Source organism: Labeo rohita, chromosome 5 (genome assembly GCF_022985175.1).
Source record: "Labeo rohita strain BAU-BD-2019 chromosome 5, IGBB_LRoh.1.0, whole genome shotgun sequence".
NCBI lineage: Eukaryota > Metazoa > Chordata > Actinopteri > Cypriniformes > Cyprinidae > Labeo > Labeo rohita.
The window spans coordinates 25331677-25352275 of NC_066873.1; the positions used below are offsets into that span (position 1 = coordinate 25331677).

Below are 20599 nucleotides of genomic sequence, written 5' to 3' on the forward strand. Positions count from 1 at the left end.
AAGAGGGACATATGGTGGAAGCTTTCAGAGTCTGCCATGCAAATGATAAACTTGGCAGAGTCTGTGACGAAAAACTTTTAGGAAGCAACCATGCACAGAATGCATCGCCGGTTGATTCCACCTCCTCACCAACAGATAGTGCTGCTTTCGCAACCAGAAACTTGTTTATTCATTAAATCCACTTTGATGAGAAGGGACAACAATTACCAACAGAAACCCATCTGTTGACCACTGAAACAGAGAGTTAATTAAAGGAACGTGGAGCTTAGTGGAATACAGAATGAAAATAATTAACATGGCTTTTTTCGCCTTATGGGTTTGTCAGAATAGCCAATTACAGCATCCCCCTAAAGTATTTAGCAGAGATGCATGACAGCACACACGCACACAACACATTACACCAATGGAACTTTCTTGTTTGTTTGAATTACTTCACGTAAGATTGCGCTGTAAATACAGTGTAGCTAACGTGATCTTTTCAAGATATTGCTATGATATTTACAGCAAGTGCTGCTGATACCGGTAACTTCATTGTACAACATACAATGCTAACTTTTCTAATCTCACAAACTTCTTTGGTTGCACACAATTGATTTACAGTACATTTTGGATAGACTTACCACATTTTAATTATTTGTTTTCATTAAGTCAGTTCAGTTACACTGAATAAACTAAGCAAATTCAATCACAGCCAATGCACAAGAGGCAACAAATTCACTTTTTAAACAACTTCATTTCAGAGTTAATTTGAGAAAGTAAAACAGTTTCCAGCAGATTTTCATGTTTAATGAAGTTTAAAGCATTAAATATATAATGCAGATACAGAGACTTGAACAGAAGCTAAATTCACTGTTAGTTAATTTACATTTCTCAGATACTCCAAATACAAATGCACAGATGCACAAATGTGCCCTCAGCAAAAACTTCAGTTTGATTGATTTAAATTTACATATATTACTTCAAAACACAGAAAACTGATTAAAAATCATTTATTATTAACTAGTCAAATGAAAAACATTGTTAAATTATCCATGGGGCCGAATGACTTTTTTCAGCTCTTTTTCTTGATTATAAACTCAGTGGGTTGAGGTGTTAATAAATTAATGAACAATATGATAAAACTTTTACCTTTTAACAGGATTAACAAAGAACTTTTTATAATAAAAAAACACAATATATGTTTATACCTAATGCATTATGTTTAGTTATGCATACAGCGGGTAAAATATTATTGAACATGTCACCATTTGTCCTGGCAAATGTATTTCTAAAGCTGCTGTTGACATGAAATTTTCACCAAATGTCAATAACAACCAAATCAATCCATACATACAAATAAAACAAAACAAATAATTTCAGAAATTAAGTTATGTGTAATAAATTGGAATGACACAGGGAAAAAGTATTGAACTACTAAAATGTATTTAATACTTTGTACAAAAGCCTTTGTGGGTAATGAGCTTTGAGACGCCACCTGTATGAAGAAACAAGTCACATGCATCAAATCTTGAAGGTTCTGTGGGCCTCATCTATGAACTCTGATCTTTAGTTCTTATTTTCTATTGGATTCTAGTCAGGTGATCGGCTGGGCCATTCCAGCAGCTTTATTGTCTTGCTGAAATGTCCACTCTTGTTTCCTCTTCATCATCCTGGTACTGGAGGCATTGGGACTGAACCAGCTAATATTAATTTCCACTGACAAAGGGCAGGATTGCTTTCTAATTACTGATAGATTTCAGCTGGAGTCTTGGCTTTCCATTCCTTTTTGCACCTCCCTGTCTTCATGTGTTCAATACTTTTCCCCTGTGTCATTTCATTTTATTATACATAACTTAATTTAGGAACTTACTTGTTTTGTTTTGGAAAAATGGTGACGTGTTCAATACTTATTTTACCCTATTTTTAATTCTCCTGTAGTATTAATGTTGTTTATTTATTGCCATTTTCTCTATCCAATCTGAGTGGGATTTTCAGGTTCAGGGTGAATCTACTCAAGCGGAAATAAAGAATCAGGCCATACTTACTCACACACTGATTGGCTGAATCGGCAGTGGCCCGTGCCCACGGCCGGTCCTGATAAAAGGGGGCACAGTGCTCACAGTCGACCCCTGCAGTGTTGTGCTCACAAGCACACACCAAACGTCCCTCCTCATTGGTCATGCAATCACTGGCATGGCCATTACACTTGCACCTGGAAAACAGTTGAGAGAACATTAGCATACTTTTAAGGCTTATTGTTTTCTGTGGACACTCATAAAAATTTCCCTTTGCCTAAAAAAATGTGGCATAGTGGGAGGGGAGGAACAAATGAGCCAGATGGTTGAAAACCAAATCACACCAAAACACAAAGCAAATTATGATATGCTACAGGGACCTTAAAAGAAAATGTATTTTCAACAACTTGGCCTGATAACTAGCATTAATATGTTTGTGCAGTTTATTGTAAGACCAAATAATCAGAGAAAAGTTAAAAGGACACTTTGATATTTGAGCTGCTGATGAAAAAAAAAAAAAAAATCAGTCATGTACAAACTCACAGACACAAACAATATACAGATGGTCACAACCACAAATACACAAACACTGTCTCTTCCACATCCTGTTTATACTACAAATACACTGATGATGTTGAATGCAGATCATATGGCTGGGAAAACTCCCTCTCTCTAAGTCCAGTTCCCCTCGATATTTAGTGCTCTTTCTCTTTGTAATTGTCCTATTCATCATGTCCCCAATTGCCATTTTCCTTTATTTGTTCCCTTTCTCATTTCTCATCATCAGTATATCTGCCAACGAAATGTCAGTGACAGCTGAAAGACACATCTACATAGTTGTGTTTTTTTATTACCTGCCCCCTACGGAGAAATCAGATATGGCATAAAAATATGAACGAAGCACTTTGGGATCTTTGAAGAACTCATCTCCAAAAGTGTTCAGTCTGTCCAGAGAAATGAGGATTTCAGTAGCTGTGACCCAGTCCTAGAAAGAGAGAGGGAAAATAAATTAATCATATTTACTTAATTTAAAAATATGAAAAACTATTAATAAAGTAATTTGATGACATACAGTTAAATAAACATTTTTAAATGTTAGACTGAGTAGTGGAAAAATGTTACAAATGCAGAATGCAAAGTTTTACAGTATCCACCTTTTTCTTGAACGTGGAAGTTAGGCTATTGGCGAGACTTCCGGTTCATTACCACAAGTTTCCTACGTCCCATGAGGCCTTGTGTCAAAAGTGGGAGCGTCTTCCAGTTTAAAGTAAACAAACAAGACCTGACACTCATTCATTCAACAGTTGACAGGAGTAATGCAAATGAAGCCTAGTGAAGCACCCAGACTTTCCTCTGACTGTTTCGGGAAAAGATTCAAAGCTTCGAGAGTGTCGAAAACAGCACGATCTGCTGGTTAGTAAAAAATAAAGCAGCCAAAAGACTAAAGCTCCGTCAGAAGAAGCATTCACCACAATTTTCCATAGATCGGTCCATGTTACATGCATAAATAAAAGCCTAACCGTGTGTGTGTTTGTTGGTTGAATTTCTGACACTGATAAATTAATTTATCTATTGAATAGTGCCAATAGTGTAAGTACGAATATCAACATGATATAATAGAAGAATAATGTATAAATATATTAATTGCATATATATGGCATATATTTAGTTTTCCTGTAATAATTTGTATTCTTCATATTACTTGTATGACTGGGTATTTAAAAATGTAATTATTAAATAGGTTCCAATGAAAATGTACTCGCAAAGTCAGATCTGGGGGTCGAAAGTGAATCGCGCACATGACTGGACAGAAAGTGAGGCTTTTACGAAAGGGATTTCTACGTTAACAAGCCTTGAATCGAGGCTTCATCTGGCATTCCCTTTAACACAAGCTCTAATGTCTCGGCTCAAATATCATTTCACTAGTTGACAGTCATTCAAGATTTAGCGATCCAAACTTGCAAATGATGTGGGAACACAAATTCGAAAAGCATATGCTGTGCATGTAAGAACGTAATGGCATCTCTCATAAAGATGTGCATCTTTACAAAGTAAACAATGGTCTAAAAAACACAAGTTAGCACACAAATACTATTGGTATACTACGTTCGCCGCCTCACTGGAAGTTGTACCCATGTTCTTTTTTACAGTAGCGCCCCCCTTGGAAACTTGTGGATAGGGAAATAACAAGACATATAACAACATGCGGTAAATGGTAAAAATGTTTGCACTACAAACCAGTGTACTCATAATTCAGATAATACGATAAACTAATATGGTAAAGCCCGGAGCACACCAAGCCGACGATCGGCCATCGGTCAACATCGGACCGCTGGGCAGTGTCTGTCGAGCTAGTCTGTTTGTTGTGTTCTACAAGTCGGCTCTCCTCAGGCTGACATCGGCGGGAGTTTGCCCGATTCAACATGTTGAATCGGCGTCGGGACAGTCGGTTAACCAAAGTTAACCAAATTAATAGGTTTGCAGCTTTTTGGTCCAGACGCTGCCGACGCAAGGCCACAACACTGTCAAATTTTGTCCCCACTAGATCTTTGAAGTCAGCTTGGTGTGTTAGGGCCCTAAGACACACCAACCTGTAATATTAAGCAGCAAAACGAGCTGTTTTGTAAAGCTACAAATAGCTGGACGTGGATGAGACCGGAAGCCAGACCCATAAAATTTACAAATGACTGTGCCAACTCTTACAGAAAGAAATAGGTGGACAGGCTGATAAAATGCAAACCAACTGTTATGCTGTAGATTTAACAGTCTGTTCTAATACCTGAACATGTATGCAGCAAAATATAATGGATTTAAAAACAACTGCATGTTATAGCTATATATAATACAGCTATACATAGTTACCCTGCTAAAAAAGCAAGGGAACCATCACAGAAAATTCTAATTGTTTTCACTACAAGTGGCCTACCATTACAAACATTACAAACCATCAATCTTTAACCATTAAAACCATTAAAAAATGGTTTTCTGTAGTGTGTTTTGAGACATATTTCATTAGGATTTATTAGTTTTAACAAGCCATAAATAGATGGTGACCAATTACCAGTAGAGACCAACAGGGTCCATTACAGTTTCCATTAAAACCAAAGTCCCATTAAAACCATTACAAATTTTGTGATGGTGTCTATTGTTTTTCTGCAGGGTAATAACCATTTGTTTCCGGATAAGATATAAATTTGAACAAAATATAGCTAATCATTATAAAAACTAAATCTGCACAACTGCAAAGTCACTACAACATGTTGAGATCCAGATAATCATGATCACCTGCCTACTAAAATCTGTTTTTGTAAGTTTCTTTCTAGATTTTTGATACTGCAGTGAAAACTGGTTATAAACATTGTTAAAAAAATTCAAACCATTAATCACTTCAGACTCTATGGCCAACAAAGAAAGTGCAGAGAGTCATTTCTTAGTCATTTGTTTTTGGCTCATTCGCTCATATTTAAAAGGGGAGGTCTAATGCTATTTTATGCATTCTGAATTGTTCATACAGTTATAGAGATGGATTCTCATGCTAAACATGGCCAAAGTTTCAAAAACGAGTTTGACATATGACACTGCCAGTTATACTCCTTCAGGGTTCGTACAATTTTCTGAAAGTGGCCCGGTATGATATCATAATGGGGGGGAATTTCTTGTATGGGCACTTTTCCTGGAACATCGCGCACACACATCAACCGAAGCGAGAGCGAAAGCATGCCCATCAACATGCTTCATTTGGGTTATGGAAGTTGTCGGCAGTGCTGCATAGGACTTGCTTGAGAAGGATTTGTCATTTTGTTTCTAGATCTCGAAATCAACAATGTCACCAAAGAAGTGAGTTTTTAGTTATCGATTGCTATGCAAAAGTTTCACATGCTCGTGACTATTTAGCTCCACCCACAGCACACCTCCAGGAGCTTGACTTTTTTCGGAGAGAAGCAGAAAGCTGTATCTTTCTTTTATAAATATCAGAGATATGAAGGATGCAGTAGGTACTCAAGATTAGTTTTCCCAAAAGGACGTGGATGGTCTTGTTTCCAATAAACCTACTATTCTGTAGCTATTTTGTGAGGTTTTGGTCATAAAATAAAGCTATAAAGTCAGTTGTCCATACTTTCCACTACTAATTGCGTTTTGCCAGCTGCAAGTATGAAGTGACAGTGCAATGCTGAGATTCACACATCCATGAGCAAAGCGTTTCCTTTTCAGTGAACGGGATGCGAAACTGCAAAACACGCTAACAGTGAGAATGCTGTAATCCCAGGATTCTCAGCTCCGGTCTGTGAGATCCATTTTCCTGCAGTTAGGTGCCAAACACAAGTTACAGTCAAGTTAGTTCAGTCAAGGTTGGATCTAAACTCTGCAGGAAACTGGATCTCAAGGACCCGAGTTGAGAACCCCTGCTGTAATGTGTTTTTGTATGCACAATCACGGGATTCACATATACAGTGTGAGCAGCACGTTTTTATTTCACGCCTATATAATAGTATGTGTGAATCCCACAATATATTGCGCACACATTAATATCAGACCATGGCTAAAATGACTTTACGCACTGCTTGTCATATATGCATACTACACGCATGCATAATGCAACGGTCTAGAAGTAAATTCGAAATAAGAGAAGCTATGGTGAAAGGTTGATCTGAGGTCATGGAAAATAGAACACTGAGAATTAGAACTTTCTTCATAATTCTTGTGTTGAAGTAAACTTCAAGGAAAACAAAGCTAGCACCTCTGTGCATTCATGTTTATGTTATACAGACAGACTCAGGAATAATGAGATAAGAGACAAAAACAGAGCTTTCCCTATTTTTACCACGCATGTGTGCAGCTGCGTGTCTGGTCAAGTGTGTGTTTTGGTTTGATCATGCATTTGTGTGTTAGTGTGAAACCAATAGAGTTTGGTCATCCTTATCAGTGGCTGGCCTGTTGACCCTTGTTCTGTCCGTGTTAATGGGTTTTGAGCCCGGTGTGACGGCCTGGCGCGTGGAGGTGAGCGCACACATCTTTCGTTCTGGTGGAACAAGATAAAGGAAGGAGCAGAGCTGGCCAGCACATCCCTGCAAGCACATCCAAGCCTCCTCTCGGAGGGATGGTAAGTCCATTCCTATTCAGAGCAGTTGAGTAAACAAAAGAGAGAAACAAATAACCCCTCCATGTCTCTTTGTCTCTCTAACGATGCTCCTCTGACTCCGTTTCTGTTTTTATTATATATGTCGCTCTGTTCTTCTGCTTCCACCTCTTTCTTTGTACAACATTCTTTATTTCCCCCCCAGCTTCTCTGTCTTTTCTCTTCCCCATCCACAGCTACAGTTTTTTATGCCTACCTTCCTTTTTCAACTCTCTCTCTCTCTCTCTTCTTTGCCTCTCTTGTTTTGTTTTTGCAGTACTTGTGCATCATGTAGAAAAGACTTATTTTGAGGGAGAAACAATGTGCTGTGAATCATAAACAATAACAGCTCCAGTACTACAGAGTGAGAGGAGTCTAGAGAGAGAGAGGCACAAGATGTGTTCTACAACCTAATGAGCTGCCTCTGTAGACAGTATTTTAAGGCATCGTAGTCACAGTCCCGATGTGAAGTCTGTGCCAAAAACTAGGCAACTTAATTATAGTGCCTTCTAATATATCTTCTTTTAGCTTATTTATTGGAGGCACTGCATTTATCCTTCACAGTGGTGGCAATGCCATAATGCACTACAACAAACTCCAAGATGGAATAAGATATACAAATCTAAGTAGTAATGAATAATAATAATAATAATAATAATAAATATATATATATATATATATATATATATATATATATATTAAATACTTACATATACCCTCACTTAATTTTGAAAACCATTACAAAACTATTACAATTAAACTATTAAAATAACAGAAAACTGACTATTTAAAATCAAAATGTGTATGCTATGTATATGTCTGCTGAAAATAACCGATTGTTTCGCTAGATAAGACCCTTCTTCCTCGGCTGGGATCATTTACAACCGCATTTGGGATCGTTTGAAGCTGCATTTAAACTGCATTTTGGAAGTTCAAACTCGGGGCACCATAGAAGTCCACTATATGGAGAAAAATGCTGAAATGTTTTTCTCAAAAAAACATAATTGAACATCTTACATGACAAGGGGGTGAGTACATTATCTGTAAATTTTTGTTCTGAAAGTGGACTTCTCCTTTAAAGTATTGCTTCATTCCTGTCATATTGTCCGTATTGAAATCAACTGTGAAGCAGGTCACTCACTGTTTATTATGACTTTCTACCTAGCTTTCAAAATTTTGTATTTAAAGGGGACATCGGATGCAAAATTTACTATTATATGGTGTTTGCATTGATTAGTTTTGTTTTTGATGGTAATGTGCCACCGAATACACCTAAATTTGTTTCTATGTGTGGAAATCATTTTATTCCAGACTGCTTTCTGAACGAGGGACAATTCAAGGCAGGTTTTTGCTAAAAAGCTAAAACTCACGGATGGATCAGTACCTCCTGTTCCAGCTGCACCACCAGAAGAAGTAAGTCTCACACTTTATATTTTATATGATTATTTGCAAATCGTCTTTCTTTTTCCACAGAAGAGAGGGGCAGGGTAAGCAGACCGCTTGGTGGCACTATAAGAGGGAAAAATGTTAAAAATGGCTACACCTACGCAATAATTTGTCCTATCAACATGAAAATCGGTGTTCGGTCCGAAGTGCCACAAGTGTCTATAAGGACATTTATGTATCTCAAAAAACATGGCCGTGATTGACTGATAAAATTTGAGCACCTGTTAGACAGGGTTAAAAGAAGGCCGATCAGAACAAAACTCGGTGGGCCTGTTTGACTCACGGCCCCAAAGATCTGTGAGAAATTTGAAAGATATCAGCCACTGGGAGGTAATATCACATTTTTCAAGGGCGTAAACTATTGTACATTGCACGGTTTTTTCGCACATGCACACGAAATTCATATCATTTGATAGAACTCCACACTCCAGACAACTTTGCCTTTAGAATTGCTGCTGCCAATCAAATCATTTGTTAAACGATTGAGAAAATGTAAAAAAATCTGGAAAATAACTCTGCAGTATAATTCCCTGGACTCTCTAGGTAAATAATTATCCAAAAAAACCTAAAATACTGAAAACAATATAATAAAAATATTAAGCAGCTGCACAACTGTTTTCAGTTGTGTTAATAAAAAACGTTTCTGGAGCACCAAATCAGCATATTAGAATGATTTCTGAAGGATCATGTGACACTGAAAACTGCTGGAAATTAAGCTTTGCCATCACAGGAGTAAATTACATTTTATAAATGTGTCTTAATTTGTAATAATATTTCACAATGTTATAATATTTTTGCTTGTTTTGACCAAATAAACGCAGCCTTGGTGAGCAAATCTTACTGTGAAAATCTTACTGACCTCCAACTTTTGAATATGTGCATTTGTATATTGACTAATATGTAGTGTATGTTCCAAATCAGTCACTTAGGTTACACTTCATTAAATAGGCTGCTTATGTAGGCAGCTAAGGTTTTGGAATCGAAGAGCAAAGGTTAGTTGGTTTGCTCTGACCCTGTACTAATGAGCTATATATACTGTGGCGGGCTCTACTAGACTAAACAAATTCTCAGTGTAGTGGATCTTTGGAAAAATAAGCATGCAGTGCTTCATTTAAACACAAGTGTCATACAGGTACTCAACTGACATTTAGACTCATTTCACTCGTTGATTTATCGACGCTGCAGAAGTTACAGTTCACATCTCTGACATTAGTAATAGTAAACAACAAGTCATTTATTTATTTACCTGACAACATTAAGCAGCTTTTAAAATGAGTAATGGTATAATATTTTTTATTTAAATGACACAATGCTGTCAGTATGATTCAACTACATGTGACACTAGCCTAAAAATGTCCACACAGAAACTGGCTTATTAAAATGAGCTGAGCTGATAAATTCAATGAAGATAGTGTTAATTACCAAAGGTGGGCCGGTATGAGCCAACAGAAAAGCAAGAGATGCATAGCTTTCTTTACAAGTTTATCTGCCCAGTCAGGATTGTGTTAGCAACTGTTCTGTCATCTCGCCACATTTGTGCCATGATTAATCATATTGCCACTTCACAGCTCAGCTTACTGGCTCTAACCTTGTGCCATGAAAGAAAGTCCCCTGGGTTAGTATTAAAAGCACACATTTGATTTCAAATGCCATGAGGCGACTATCAAAGGGTTGTTAATCCATAATTGCATATATGGCACCAGAATATGCCTACAAAGTTTTAAAAACTCAGAGAGTGATTAAAGGAGAACTCCACTTCCAGAACAACAATTTACAGATAATTTACTCACCGCCTTGTCATCCAAGATGTTCATGTCTTTCTGTCTTCAGTCATTAAGAAATTATGGTTTTCAAGGAAAACATTTCAGGATTTTTCTTCATATAATGGACTTCAATTGTGCCCCCCGATTTTGAACTTCCAAAATGTAGTTTAAATGCAGCTTCAAAAGGCTCTAAACAATCCCAGCAGAGGAGGAAGGGTTTTATCTAGCCAAACGATTGGTCATTTTTTTCGAAAAAAAAAAATTTGTATACTTTTTAAGCACAAAAGCTCTGGAATGTGCATTCTTGAATGATTCGTTCATTTAGAACGGATCTTTAATGTGACTCGGGAAGAACGAGTCGTCTCAAGGAGTGATTCATTCGGTCGCGCATGTGCAACATCCTATTAGGTTCTGTACAGGAATTAGTTCACCTGTTTTGATTCTTAGGGTTTCTCGAGTCGTTCGTTCATCTTATGGTCACGTGATCAACGTTAGTTAGGGAAGTAACGTAACATTTTAATTATACTTTGCTAAAATGAACGAAATGACTTGAAAAAAGATTTGTTCATTTTGCTGAACGAGACTCAAAGGTCCGAGTCGGTAGAGAATGGCGAAAAACATTTTATTTTCTCCTACAACTTCAGAATAGTCCGACAATGTTGTAGCTTTTTGTTTGTAAACAGCGTTTGACTTACTTGGACTTTGTTTGTCTTTGCGCGTTTGCTTTGTAAACACTGGGTCTGTGGTTCGGCATGACCTTTCGACGTGATTCAATAGTACGTAGTGTCATGAACGCGCATATCAGTGCCTGTGCTACACAAGCTTTTGTACTTAAAGTGCCCCTATTATGCGTTTTCAAATATGATCTTTCATGCAGTGTGTCATGTAGCTGTATGTGAACATAAACTATCTGCAAAGTTGTGAAGCCGACAGTGCACGATACATAAAATTATTGTCTATCAAAAAAAAAGAGTCGACTCACATTTGCCTAAACGAGTCGTCAGGATTTCGAATCTTTCTCTGTTACGGCCACACGTCACAACTGCTTCCGCCCTGCATGGACGGCTTGTTTCGGCCTCGACTAAAGCGGACGCGCAGCGGAGCAAAGTTCAAATGAGTTGTTCAAATGAACCTTTTCCGCTGCGCTCTGAAGGGCTGCACTGAACCCAGTGGCCAGCGCAGCGCTTTCCGCGTTCGGTGTGAAAGCAGCTTAATGCATTATACAATGTTGAAGTTTACAACATAGAGGTGTGCCCGGTTCGGTTATAAAAGCAAATTGCAAGCACTTTCCACGGTAGACCGTGCTAACTTGTGGATCAGCCACTTCAGCCGTTTAATCATCAGACTCTGGCTGGAATCGATGCCATCTTTTTTATGTATTGACAAGTATCCAGTGCTGTCAGTCAGTTATGGCAATGGGCGTTTCGTTTTCCGACACACCTGCGCCATCTGACCAATCACAGCAGTGAGGGCTCACGGAAAGGAGGGGTTTAGAGAGACTGATTCTTCGAACTGCTTCGCACGAGTCGTTTAGGAATCATTTAGAAACGGGGTAAATTTAAATCTATTTTTGGTGAAAACTAAAGTGTTTTTTGACCTTGCATACATGTAAACCTGTTTTGGGAGTCTATTAAAACAATATTAGTGTCACGGTACGTGCTGGATAGATGAGTAGAGAGACGAGATACGATACAAATAACAATTTAATATAACTCTTAGTAGGAACAAGTAGGAACAGGCAGGAACAGGCAGGAACAGAACGATAATCCACACACATCCAAATAACGTCAAGGACCGACAGCAAACTCAAATCACAAGCAGACTTATAAAGGGTGGTGATTAAGACACAGACAGGTGTAGTAAATAAACTAATCAGGACAAAATGAGGACAGGAAGAACCAAATATGGGCACAATGGGAAAAACAAACATAAACAGTCCAAATGGCACACAGAACTCTGACATTACTCCCCCCTCCCGGAAGGCGCGACCTCGCGGCGTGGAAAGGGAGTGAAAATAATAAAGTCATTGTGGGAGGAGGCTCTGGTGGCGGACGGTCTTCCGGGAGGAGGACAATAAACAAAGTCCAGGGTGGTGACGACGGAGGGAGGAGCCAGGGAGAACTCAGGAGGGACCCGGAGCAGGAGGAGCCATGCGAGACCCAGACCACAGCCATCATGACGACCCACGGTGGAGCCGACGGAGGGAGGAGCCATGGTGGAGAAAAGGCTGACGACTCCAGGGGGGCGACCGACGGAGGCGGAGCCGCTGGCGGAGGAGCCCGAGGCGGAGACGGAGAGCCGAAGATCCAGGGCGACACCGAGGATCCGGAGGGCCAAGGCGGAGCCCTAGGCTCTGGCGACCGAGGCGTAGGCGGAGATCCGAAGGTCCGCGGCGGAGCCGGAGCGACAGAGGATGGAGGCTGTGCCAGAGGGAGGAAGGAGGTCCACAGAGCCGGTGGGACGGAGTGACGAGGCGCAGCCGTAGGAACAGAGTCCTGAGGTGATGAAGGGCCGACGACCGACCAGGGCGGAGCCGGAAAGACGAGGGAGCCCGGTGGAGCTGGTGGACCGATGGGCGACGATGGAGACGAGGGCGCTGAGAGCCGTGGTGAAGCCGCAGGGTCGGAGGGCTGAGGCGGAGTTCTGGACTCTGAGGCTGGAGGCGGAGATGAGGGATCCTCCAGCCCTGACGCCGATGGAAGCTGGCAGACCCGCGGCGCACCCACTGCACAGGTGGTGGGCTGAGGGTGAGCAGAGGGGCTGTCAGGGGACAGCGGTGAGCAGACAGATGTTGACATAGGCAGAAGAGGGAGGGTGGGTGGGGATTCCATACAGGCAGGCATAACGAGACAGGTAGATACTTCTGTAAAGAAGTCTATTAAATCCCCAGAGTTATTCTCTAGATCTTCCGTAGAAAAGTCAATCAAGTCCCCAGAGTTATCATCCAGCTCACCCCCAGCAGTGGTGCAGTGGGCAGGGCTCTCCATAGCCCTCACTTGCTCCATCTTGCACTCCCCGTCATGGTAGATGTAGCCGGCTCTCGCACCTGATCGGATGTGTAGGGCTCTGGCTCTGTGGCGATCTTTAGCTCTGTCGCTCGTGGCTCTGGCTCGTCATCCGCGGTGGGCTCGGGCTCAAACTCCGCGTGTCGGGGTGCTGGTTGGCTGGGCTCTGGGTCTTGAGTGGGGCTGGTGTCATCCTCCGCGGTCAACGAAGATCTACAGGACACCAGCACCCACTCCATGTAGTCGGCGAAGCTCTCTCGTGGACCCTCCCCGGACAGCTGCGCTTTCGTGGCGATGTTCAGTCCTGCACGGTAAAATGTGCAAAGGCTGCTGTCCGGGAAGTGTGTGAGTGGTACGAGGTGGACAAAGTCTCTAGTGTGGTCCACGAGAGAGCGATTCCCCTGCTCCAGGAGAAGGAGGAGGACAGCAGGGTTATCCATAAAAAAAAAAAAAAAAACAAACACTGAGAAAAAAAAAAAAAAAAAAAAAAGGAAAAAATAAAGCAGGGAAACGCCGGGGATAAACTGTAGGGTCGGTCCTTCTGTCACGGTACGTGCTGGATAGATGAGTAGAGAGACGAGATACGATACAAATAACAATTTAATATAACTCTTAGTAGGAACAAGTAGGAACAGGCAGGAACAGGCAGGAACAGAACGATAATCCACACACATCCAAATAACGTCAAGGACCGACAGCAAACTCAAATCACAAGCAGACTTATAAAGGGTGGTGATTAAGACACAGACAGGTGTAGTAAATAAACTAATCAGGACAAAATGAGGACAGGAAGAACCAAATATGGGCACAATGGGAAAAACAAACATAAACAGTCCAAATGGCACACAGAACTCTGACAATTAGCAACCTTTAAAATGGCATAATAGGGGCACTTTAAAAAGTATACAAATTTTTATTTTTCGAAAAAAATGACCAATCGTTTGGCTAGATAAGACCCTTCTTCCTCGGCTGGGATCATTTAGAGAGTTCTGAAGCTACATTTAAACGACATTTTGGAAGTTCAAAATCGGGGGCACAATTGAAGTCCATTACATGAAGAAAAATCCTGAACTGTTTTCCTCAAAAACCATAATTTCTTTACGACTGAAGACAGAAATACATGAACATCTTGGATGACAAGGGAGTGAGTAAATTATTTGTAAATTGTTGTTCTGGAAGTGGACTTCTCCTTTAAGAAATAAATAACTTCTTATAGAACAAGCGTTCTAATTTCCATTAAAGAAGCGCAAAGGGTTAGGCTACTACTCTGATACAAATAATCCAGTACTCTATGGCAGTGACATTCAAAGTGAATGCAGATCATAATGAAAAAAAAAAAAAAAATTTGCATGCCATTTTTTCTTGATTAATGCCAGCTGAACTATGCCTAATTGTCTCGAGCGAGTTGCTCTTTGAGATATTATTTACATGGCAGGATGGAAGTAATCTTTGAAAGGTTAATTATTAGATCGTTTATTGGCGGTTCTTTGCACAAACGGCAGCACGCACTTAATTAGTCTTCATTTGCTTCTACCGGTTTGCCTGATGAGTTCATAAAAACTGCTGACTAAGTACAAAGCGTTTAAGCGAAAATTAAGAAATAGTCTCTCGGTTCTCAATCTTCTGTCTGTTTTAATTTCTCTTTCTTCTTTGAAGAGTTTAGAGGAGTCGCACTTTCTACTTTTTGTGCCGCTTTTCTGTGAATTATTCACCCCCGCCCCCTAGCCATTTGCCTCTCAATTGCATTTCCTGTTTTCACATCATGCGGTGCACCATTTTTTCATCCCTTTGCCATCTTCCTTTCCTCCCCTCTTACGTGGGTCACAGCCAGGAGGGCCTTTATGATTAGAATGCATCAGGAAGAAGCTTGTCCCTCATTTCAAACTGAATAACTTTTTTTAATTTGATTGCTTAAGTTCACTGTGTGTTGCTCGCTTTATGTGCTCTATCTCTCATTCTCATTCAAACCTGGCGTTCCAATTTAACACCCAGCTCTCCAGCCTCAACCGAGTGAGAGAGAAAGAGAGAGAGAGCATGCACGGCGATTTAATGGATGACTGAACAAATTAAATTTGAATTCATAGGACAACTTTCATCTTCAACATGGATTTTTTTTGGTGGGGGAAAAAATATAATAATGCCTTTCAGACTAAAAAAACATACAAATATCTCCCTTTGAAGTAACCCATTACTTTGCAAGAAACCATCAAGTATCAGGTTACAAGGTGAGGGTTTTTTATTCCAGCCAATTTGTTTAGTAATGATGAAAAAGGGAAAGCATGCATATATTAATAGATTGACATCTGGCTCCTCCCCCATGGAGAAGTGATTCCACTTTAATAACAAAAAGAAACAATTGAATTAGTGACTAGTGACAGAAGAACAACAAATTAAACAGAACTACGAGAGTAATCCAATGCAGATCAAATAATTAGATGCTAATCTGATAATTGGGTGGGCTAGGCTGATTTAAACCCCCTGTGGAACTGGGCCCAGTTGTAAATGCTGTGTTAGAGAATTAATTATATGCGTCATCAAATTGCCCTAAATTAAAAACATAAGAAATAATACCACTGAACACCAGTATTAAATTTAAAGATTTTGTACAACCTTCATAAAAAGGTTTAGTATAAGCAGACATGACTGTATAGAGCGTATTGCAGTTGATTTGAGTGCTATTTTTTTTCTCTTTGAGCTTTCTTTTTTTCCCACTCTCAAATTATTCTGAGAATGGAAATACAACCCAGGGGGCCTCTCGTCTCTGTCATCAGATTTGAAGTTCAAACTTCCTTCCTTTTCTCCCCTTTTTTCTTCTGAGAGGTTTAAGAGTGGAAAAGGGTGTCTGTTAAATTTTTTCTACGGAAAGCGCTGTAGGAGACACACTGGGATTAAATGCTAATATTAAAGGCAGGATGCTGTCTGCTGCCGTTAAAGCTGATGAAATATGGATGGATTCACAGAGGAGACAGACAGGGTCGAATATGTGTCAGGGTGCGCCTCTTTTTTGTGCTTTACTCATGAAAATTTGTTAAGAAGGTAACACTTTATTTTAAGGACCTATTCTGGCTATTAACTAGTTGCTTACATTACTTGCATGTTGGCTCTTTATTAGTGTTTATAATAGGGCTGTCAGTCTAACGCGTTAACTTAAAGGAGAAGTTCACTTCCAAAACAAAGATTCACATATAATGTACTCACCCCCTTGTCATCCATGATGTTCATGTCTTTCTTTCTTCAGTCCTAAAGAAGCATTTTTCTCCATATAATGGACTGCTATGGTGCCCCGAGTTTGATGCAGTTTAAATGCGGCTTCAAATGATCCCAAATGTGGTTGTAAAACGTATAATTCGGTCCTTATTATAATAGTTAGTAATACAGTTGTTAAGTTTATGTATGAGGTAGAATTAAGGAATTTAAAATATGACTGTGCAGAATAAGCCATTAATACAGTATGTTCTTTATAAGTGCTAATAAACAGTCAGTATGCTAGTAATATGCATGCCAATAAGCAACTAGTTAATAGTGAGAATTGGTTCCCTAAATGAAAGTGTTACCATGTATAAACTGTGGTTTTACAAATGTGGATGGCCCTGAAAGTCTTGTCAGATTTAGCTAAATTCTGGGTACATATTTGTCCCCAAAATATGGTTAAGTAGGTAAACACAAACAAACTCTTCTTTCTCTACTATTCTGCTTGCTATCTTCTGCACTGCTCCAGTTTACTCTTGAAACTTGGCATGGTGGTATGTATCTATTGTTATCTATTTGCAAGTAATTTTAGATAAAAATGTCTGCTAAATGAATAAATGTAAATATAAAAATGGCATACAGCAGCAGCTGAAGTGCGCAGCAAGCAATTTATGCATTTTAAAAAGAAATACTGAATATGACATAGTTAGCTAAAGTCACACAATAAGGTCACTGCTACTTGCTACATGGCTAATACTTTTGAAACAAATGCCATTTTCCAAGGAATTAATAATATTGACCTGCAATCAGTGTATAAGTTACTAAGTAATTAGTTATTGTAATTTAATTACTTTTCATTTGAAAAAGTAAGGTTTTTTTTTTGTAATTTAATTACAGTTACTTCTTATGTATTAGATGCTAATCTAATCTACTTCTTATGTAAAGCACATATTATTAGTGTCTTATTCTGCAAGACCTTATTCTAAATCCTTAAACCTACCCAGTTCCTACCCAGCTCTTAAACTTAACAACTACTTTACAAAGTATTAATAAGCAGTAATTAGGAGTATATTGAGGCAATATAGTTAATAGTTGGATCCTAATCTAAAATGTGACCAGATTAATTTACGTAGTTATTTATTATTTATTTGAAAGAATTAAAAGAACTACTTCATGTCTATCCTTCTATCATTAACTTGTCGAGGTTGATATAGGATTTAGAAAGTAATTAGTAAAAAGTAATTAAATACTTTTTGGAGAGGGTAATTTGTACAATAATCTAATTAAACTGTTAAAGATGTAATTAGTAACTAGTAATTAATTACTTTTTTTTTTACTTGCTTACCCAACACTGCCTGCGTTATTATATAAGTGATATATTCCTTTATATTCCTACTCAGAATTGTGAGACATAAATGCGCAGTTCTGACTTTTTTCTCGGAATTGTGATATATACCAACTGTGCGTTATAAAGTCCAATTTTGAGGGAAAAAGACTCAGAATTATTACTCAAAGATTCACAATTATTACTTTTTGAATTATTAATAATTCACAATTATTACTTGTTTTCCTCAGAATTGTGAGTTTATATCTCCCAACATATATCAAAAAAAGTCAGAGTTGCGAGATATAAACTCACAATTCTGAGGAAAACAAGTAATAATTGTGAATTATTAATAATTCAAAATATATGCAATTCTGACTTTATAACCCACAATTGTGAGTTTGTATCACACAATTCTGAGAAAAGTCAGAATTGTGATATAAAAAGTCGCAATTTAATTTTTTTTAAATATGTGATATGTGATCAATATACTGTAGTGATTAAAAACAGATTACATTCACCAAAAATATCAATGTTCATAAAGACAATCTTGTAACTGACATCTGTTGCAGAAAATCAGTATTACATTAGTAATACGTCAGTATTAATGCTCAGATCTTTGAGGATTAAGGGAAAAATATACTGCCTTTCTGCAATTATATGTTCATATCAGTGATCTTGCTTTTTTTTTCTTTAAAGCTCACTATGGAAGATTTTATTTGGGCTGAGGAGGTGAGCTGAAGGGACTTTAAAATGTTATCTGTCTAGACTGAAAAAGGCAAGTTGCCATAATGAAGAACATGCTTCACAAGTCATGTCTGCCATATTAACAAAGGTCAGCTCATCTTCATAACATCCACAGAATTCAGCTCATCTCCATGAAAATTCAGGCTGCCTCAGCTGAAGAAAAAACTAAGAGTTGTAAATGGCTAGTCAAATGAGTCATTTTCCCTTTTCACATTTTAATTTAACAATATGTCGGTGGGAGAAATAAGATGGAGAGAGAGATGTGTGTGTGTGTGGTAATGAAAGGGTTTGACTTCATTGATCTCACTTTCATTCAGATTAGAAGTGAATGTGGGCTCATTTTCTCGTTAACATAGAGGCGTGCAAAGATAGAGAAAAAAATGAGAGAATGAGAAAAAAGATAAGAATACTCCACGTGGATACAAATAAACAAACAAAAAAACAAAAGATTTAGTTTTGTCACCAAGATTTGTCACCACCTCCATGTAAACTGGCTTGCGTATTGATCAGGACTTGCTTTATAATCAGCATGTCGAAGAACGCCTCACTGAGCAGAAATCTATGGGCAACTGGGCCATTAGGGAAAGCTCAGCTATTAAAAAATCTGACAGAGGTTTTGAAAGCTAAAAACGATCAATCATCAAAGAAGTGACGGAGAGGGGAAATGGGAAGCGTGCTGTGCCATCATTCTTGTTAACGATCACAAAAATGCAGAACTGCACTGCCACAAAACCGTCAGACGAGTTATGAAAGCTTGGGTGGTAACAGAAAATAACAGCCGAATCTGAATCCAGAGAGATACGCCACAACATATTTACATTACTTCCCGCTCAGATGCTTTCCAACAAGTGACTGAATGTAATATGAGTTTCAGCCTACAGATGTATTACGTTTCACATTACCTTAATAAATCTAACTGCTAAAATGAGATTCGGCGCAGTCTGACGGACAGAGTAAGTCGCGTACATATGCATAAAACTAAAACACATATCAACGTTCAGAAGACTAATTCAAAACATTCATACCTGCTAGAATCAATTAAAAGCTAACAAGAGAAGTAAAGCATTTTAAAACGAATCTTATAAATATAGCTGAATATAAAAAATGTTATGTTTAGAGCAAAAGAAACAAAAGTTACGATATTATTTTTGTAAGATGATATTTTTATATGTGCTAGATATCTCCATTTAAAAACAGCACACATGCAGTGAGTGAACTCCGGAAGCAAAGAATTAAGAATGGCACTCAGTCAGCGAAAATACTTAAACTTTTCCATGTGTGGTAGATGTTTGTCGTTTCCTTTCGTGTCTCAAAATATTTAATTTAGCTATCCTACGTGACCCGTACTCAGCATATAGTCATAACATCATAAACTATAAGTCAAAGCAGACTACTGAAATATTAAAAAACACAGAGTAAATGAGATCTTTCCTCAATATAAACAACAGAAAATGTAGCAAGTTTTTGGATCTTAGGTAAGCGATGCCTTTCATGTGGAAGCGGGGGAGAATTTATTCCCCTAGAAGCATCTGATCACAGCAGTCAGACTGGGGCTGCCATAAATAAAACTGTACTGTAAAAGAAACCTGGTGGCAGTGGAAAGTTCAGGGCTTTGGACTTTAGAAAAGAGGGGAGGCAAGAAAATGAAAGACACTTGACTTCCCCTCTGTTTCACAGAGTGGCTAAATCACTACTTCCACTCCCTAATTACAGAGTGAACGAATTAGTGATTAAAGTAATGAGCGCAAAGGGAGATAAATGGAGGAAGGAGTTCAAGAGTGTGTGTTTGTGTAGGGCAGAGAAGAAACTGTAAAAAAATGTTTTCATGTACGCAAATCCTTGACTCTCTATCTCAAGCATGTCACAATACTATTAAGTATTTATAATTGATCAGTCATGGACTTTGTCTGAAACAGGGTTGTGAGCCTTTTGAATTGAGCTGAAATTTGTATTACAGCAAACAGTGAACTGAACTGCAATTCAAATCTGAAAGTAAAATCAAGGTAAGGTAATAA

At 38.6% G+C, this 20599-nt stretch overlaps 1 protein-coding gene across 1 annotated transcript in view; it reads right to left on the reverse strand.

The window, feature by feature from the left end:
- lamc3 (laminin, gamma 3) overlaps positions 1-20599 on the reverse strand; it is an 87653-nt gene that overhangs the window by 55335 nt on the left and 11719 nt on the right. Inside the window, exons 3-4 of the mRNA XM_051110486.1 lie at positions 2849-2979; positions 2025-2191 (exon numbers count right to left, since the gene is read on the reverse strand). Of these exons, the coding sequence (XP_050966443.1) occupies positions 2025-2191; positions 2849-2979 (298 nt within the window). The remainder of the gene's footprint in view (positions 1-2024; positions 2192-2848; positions 2980-20599) is intronic.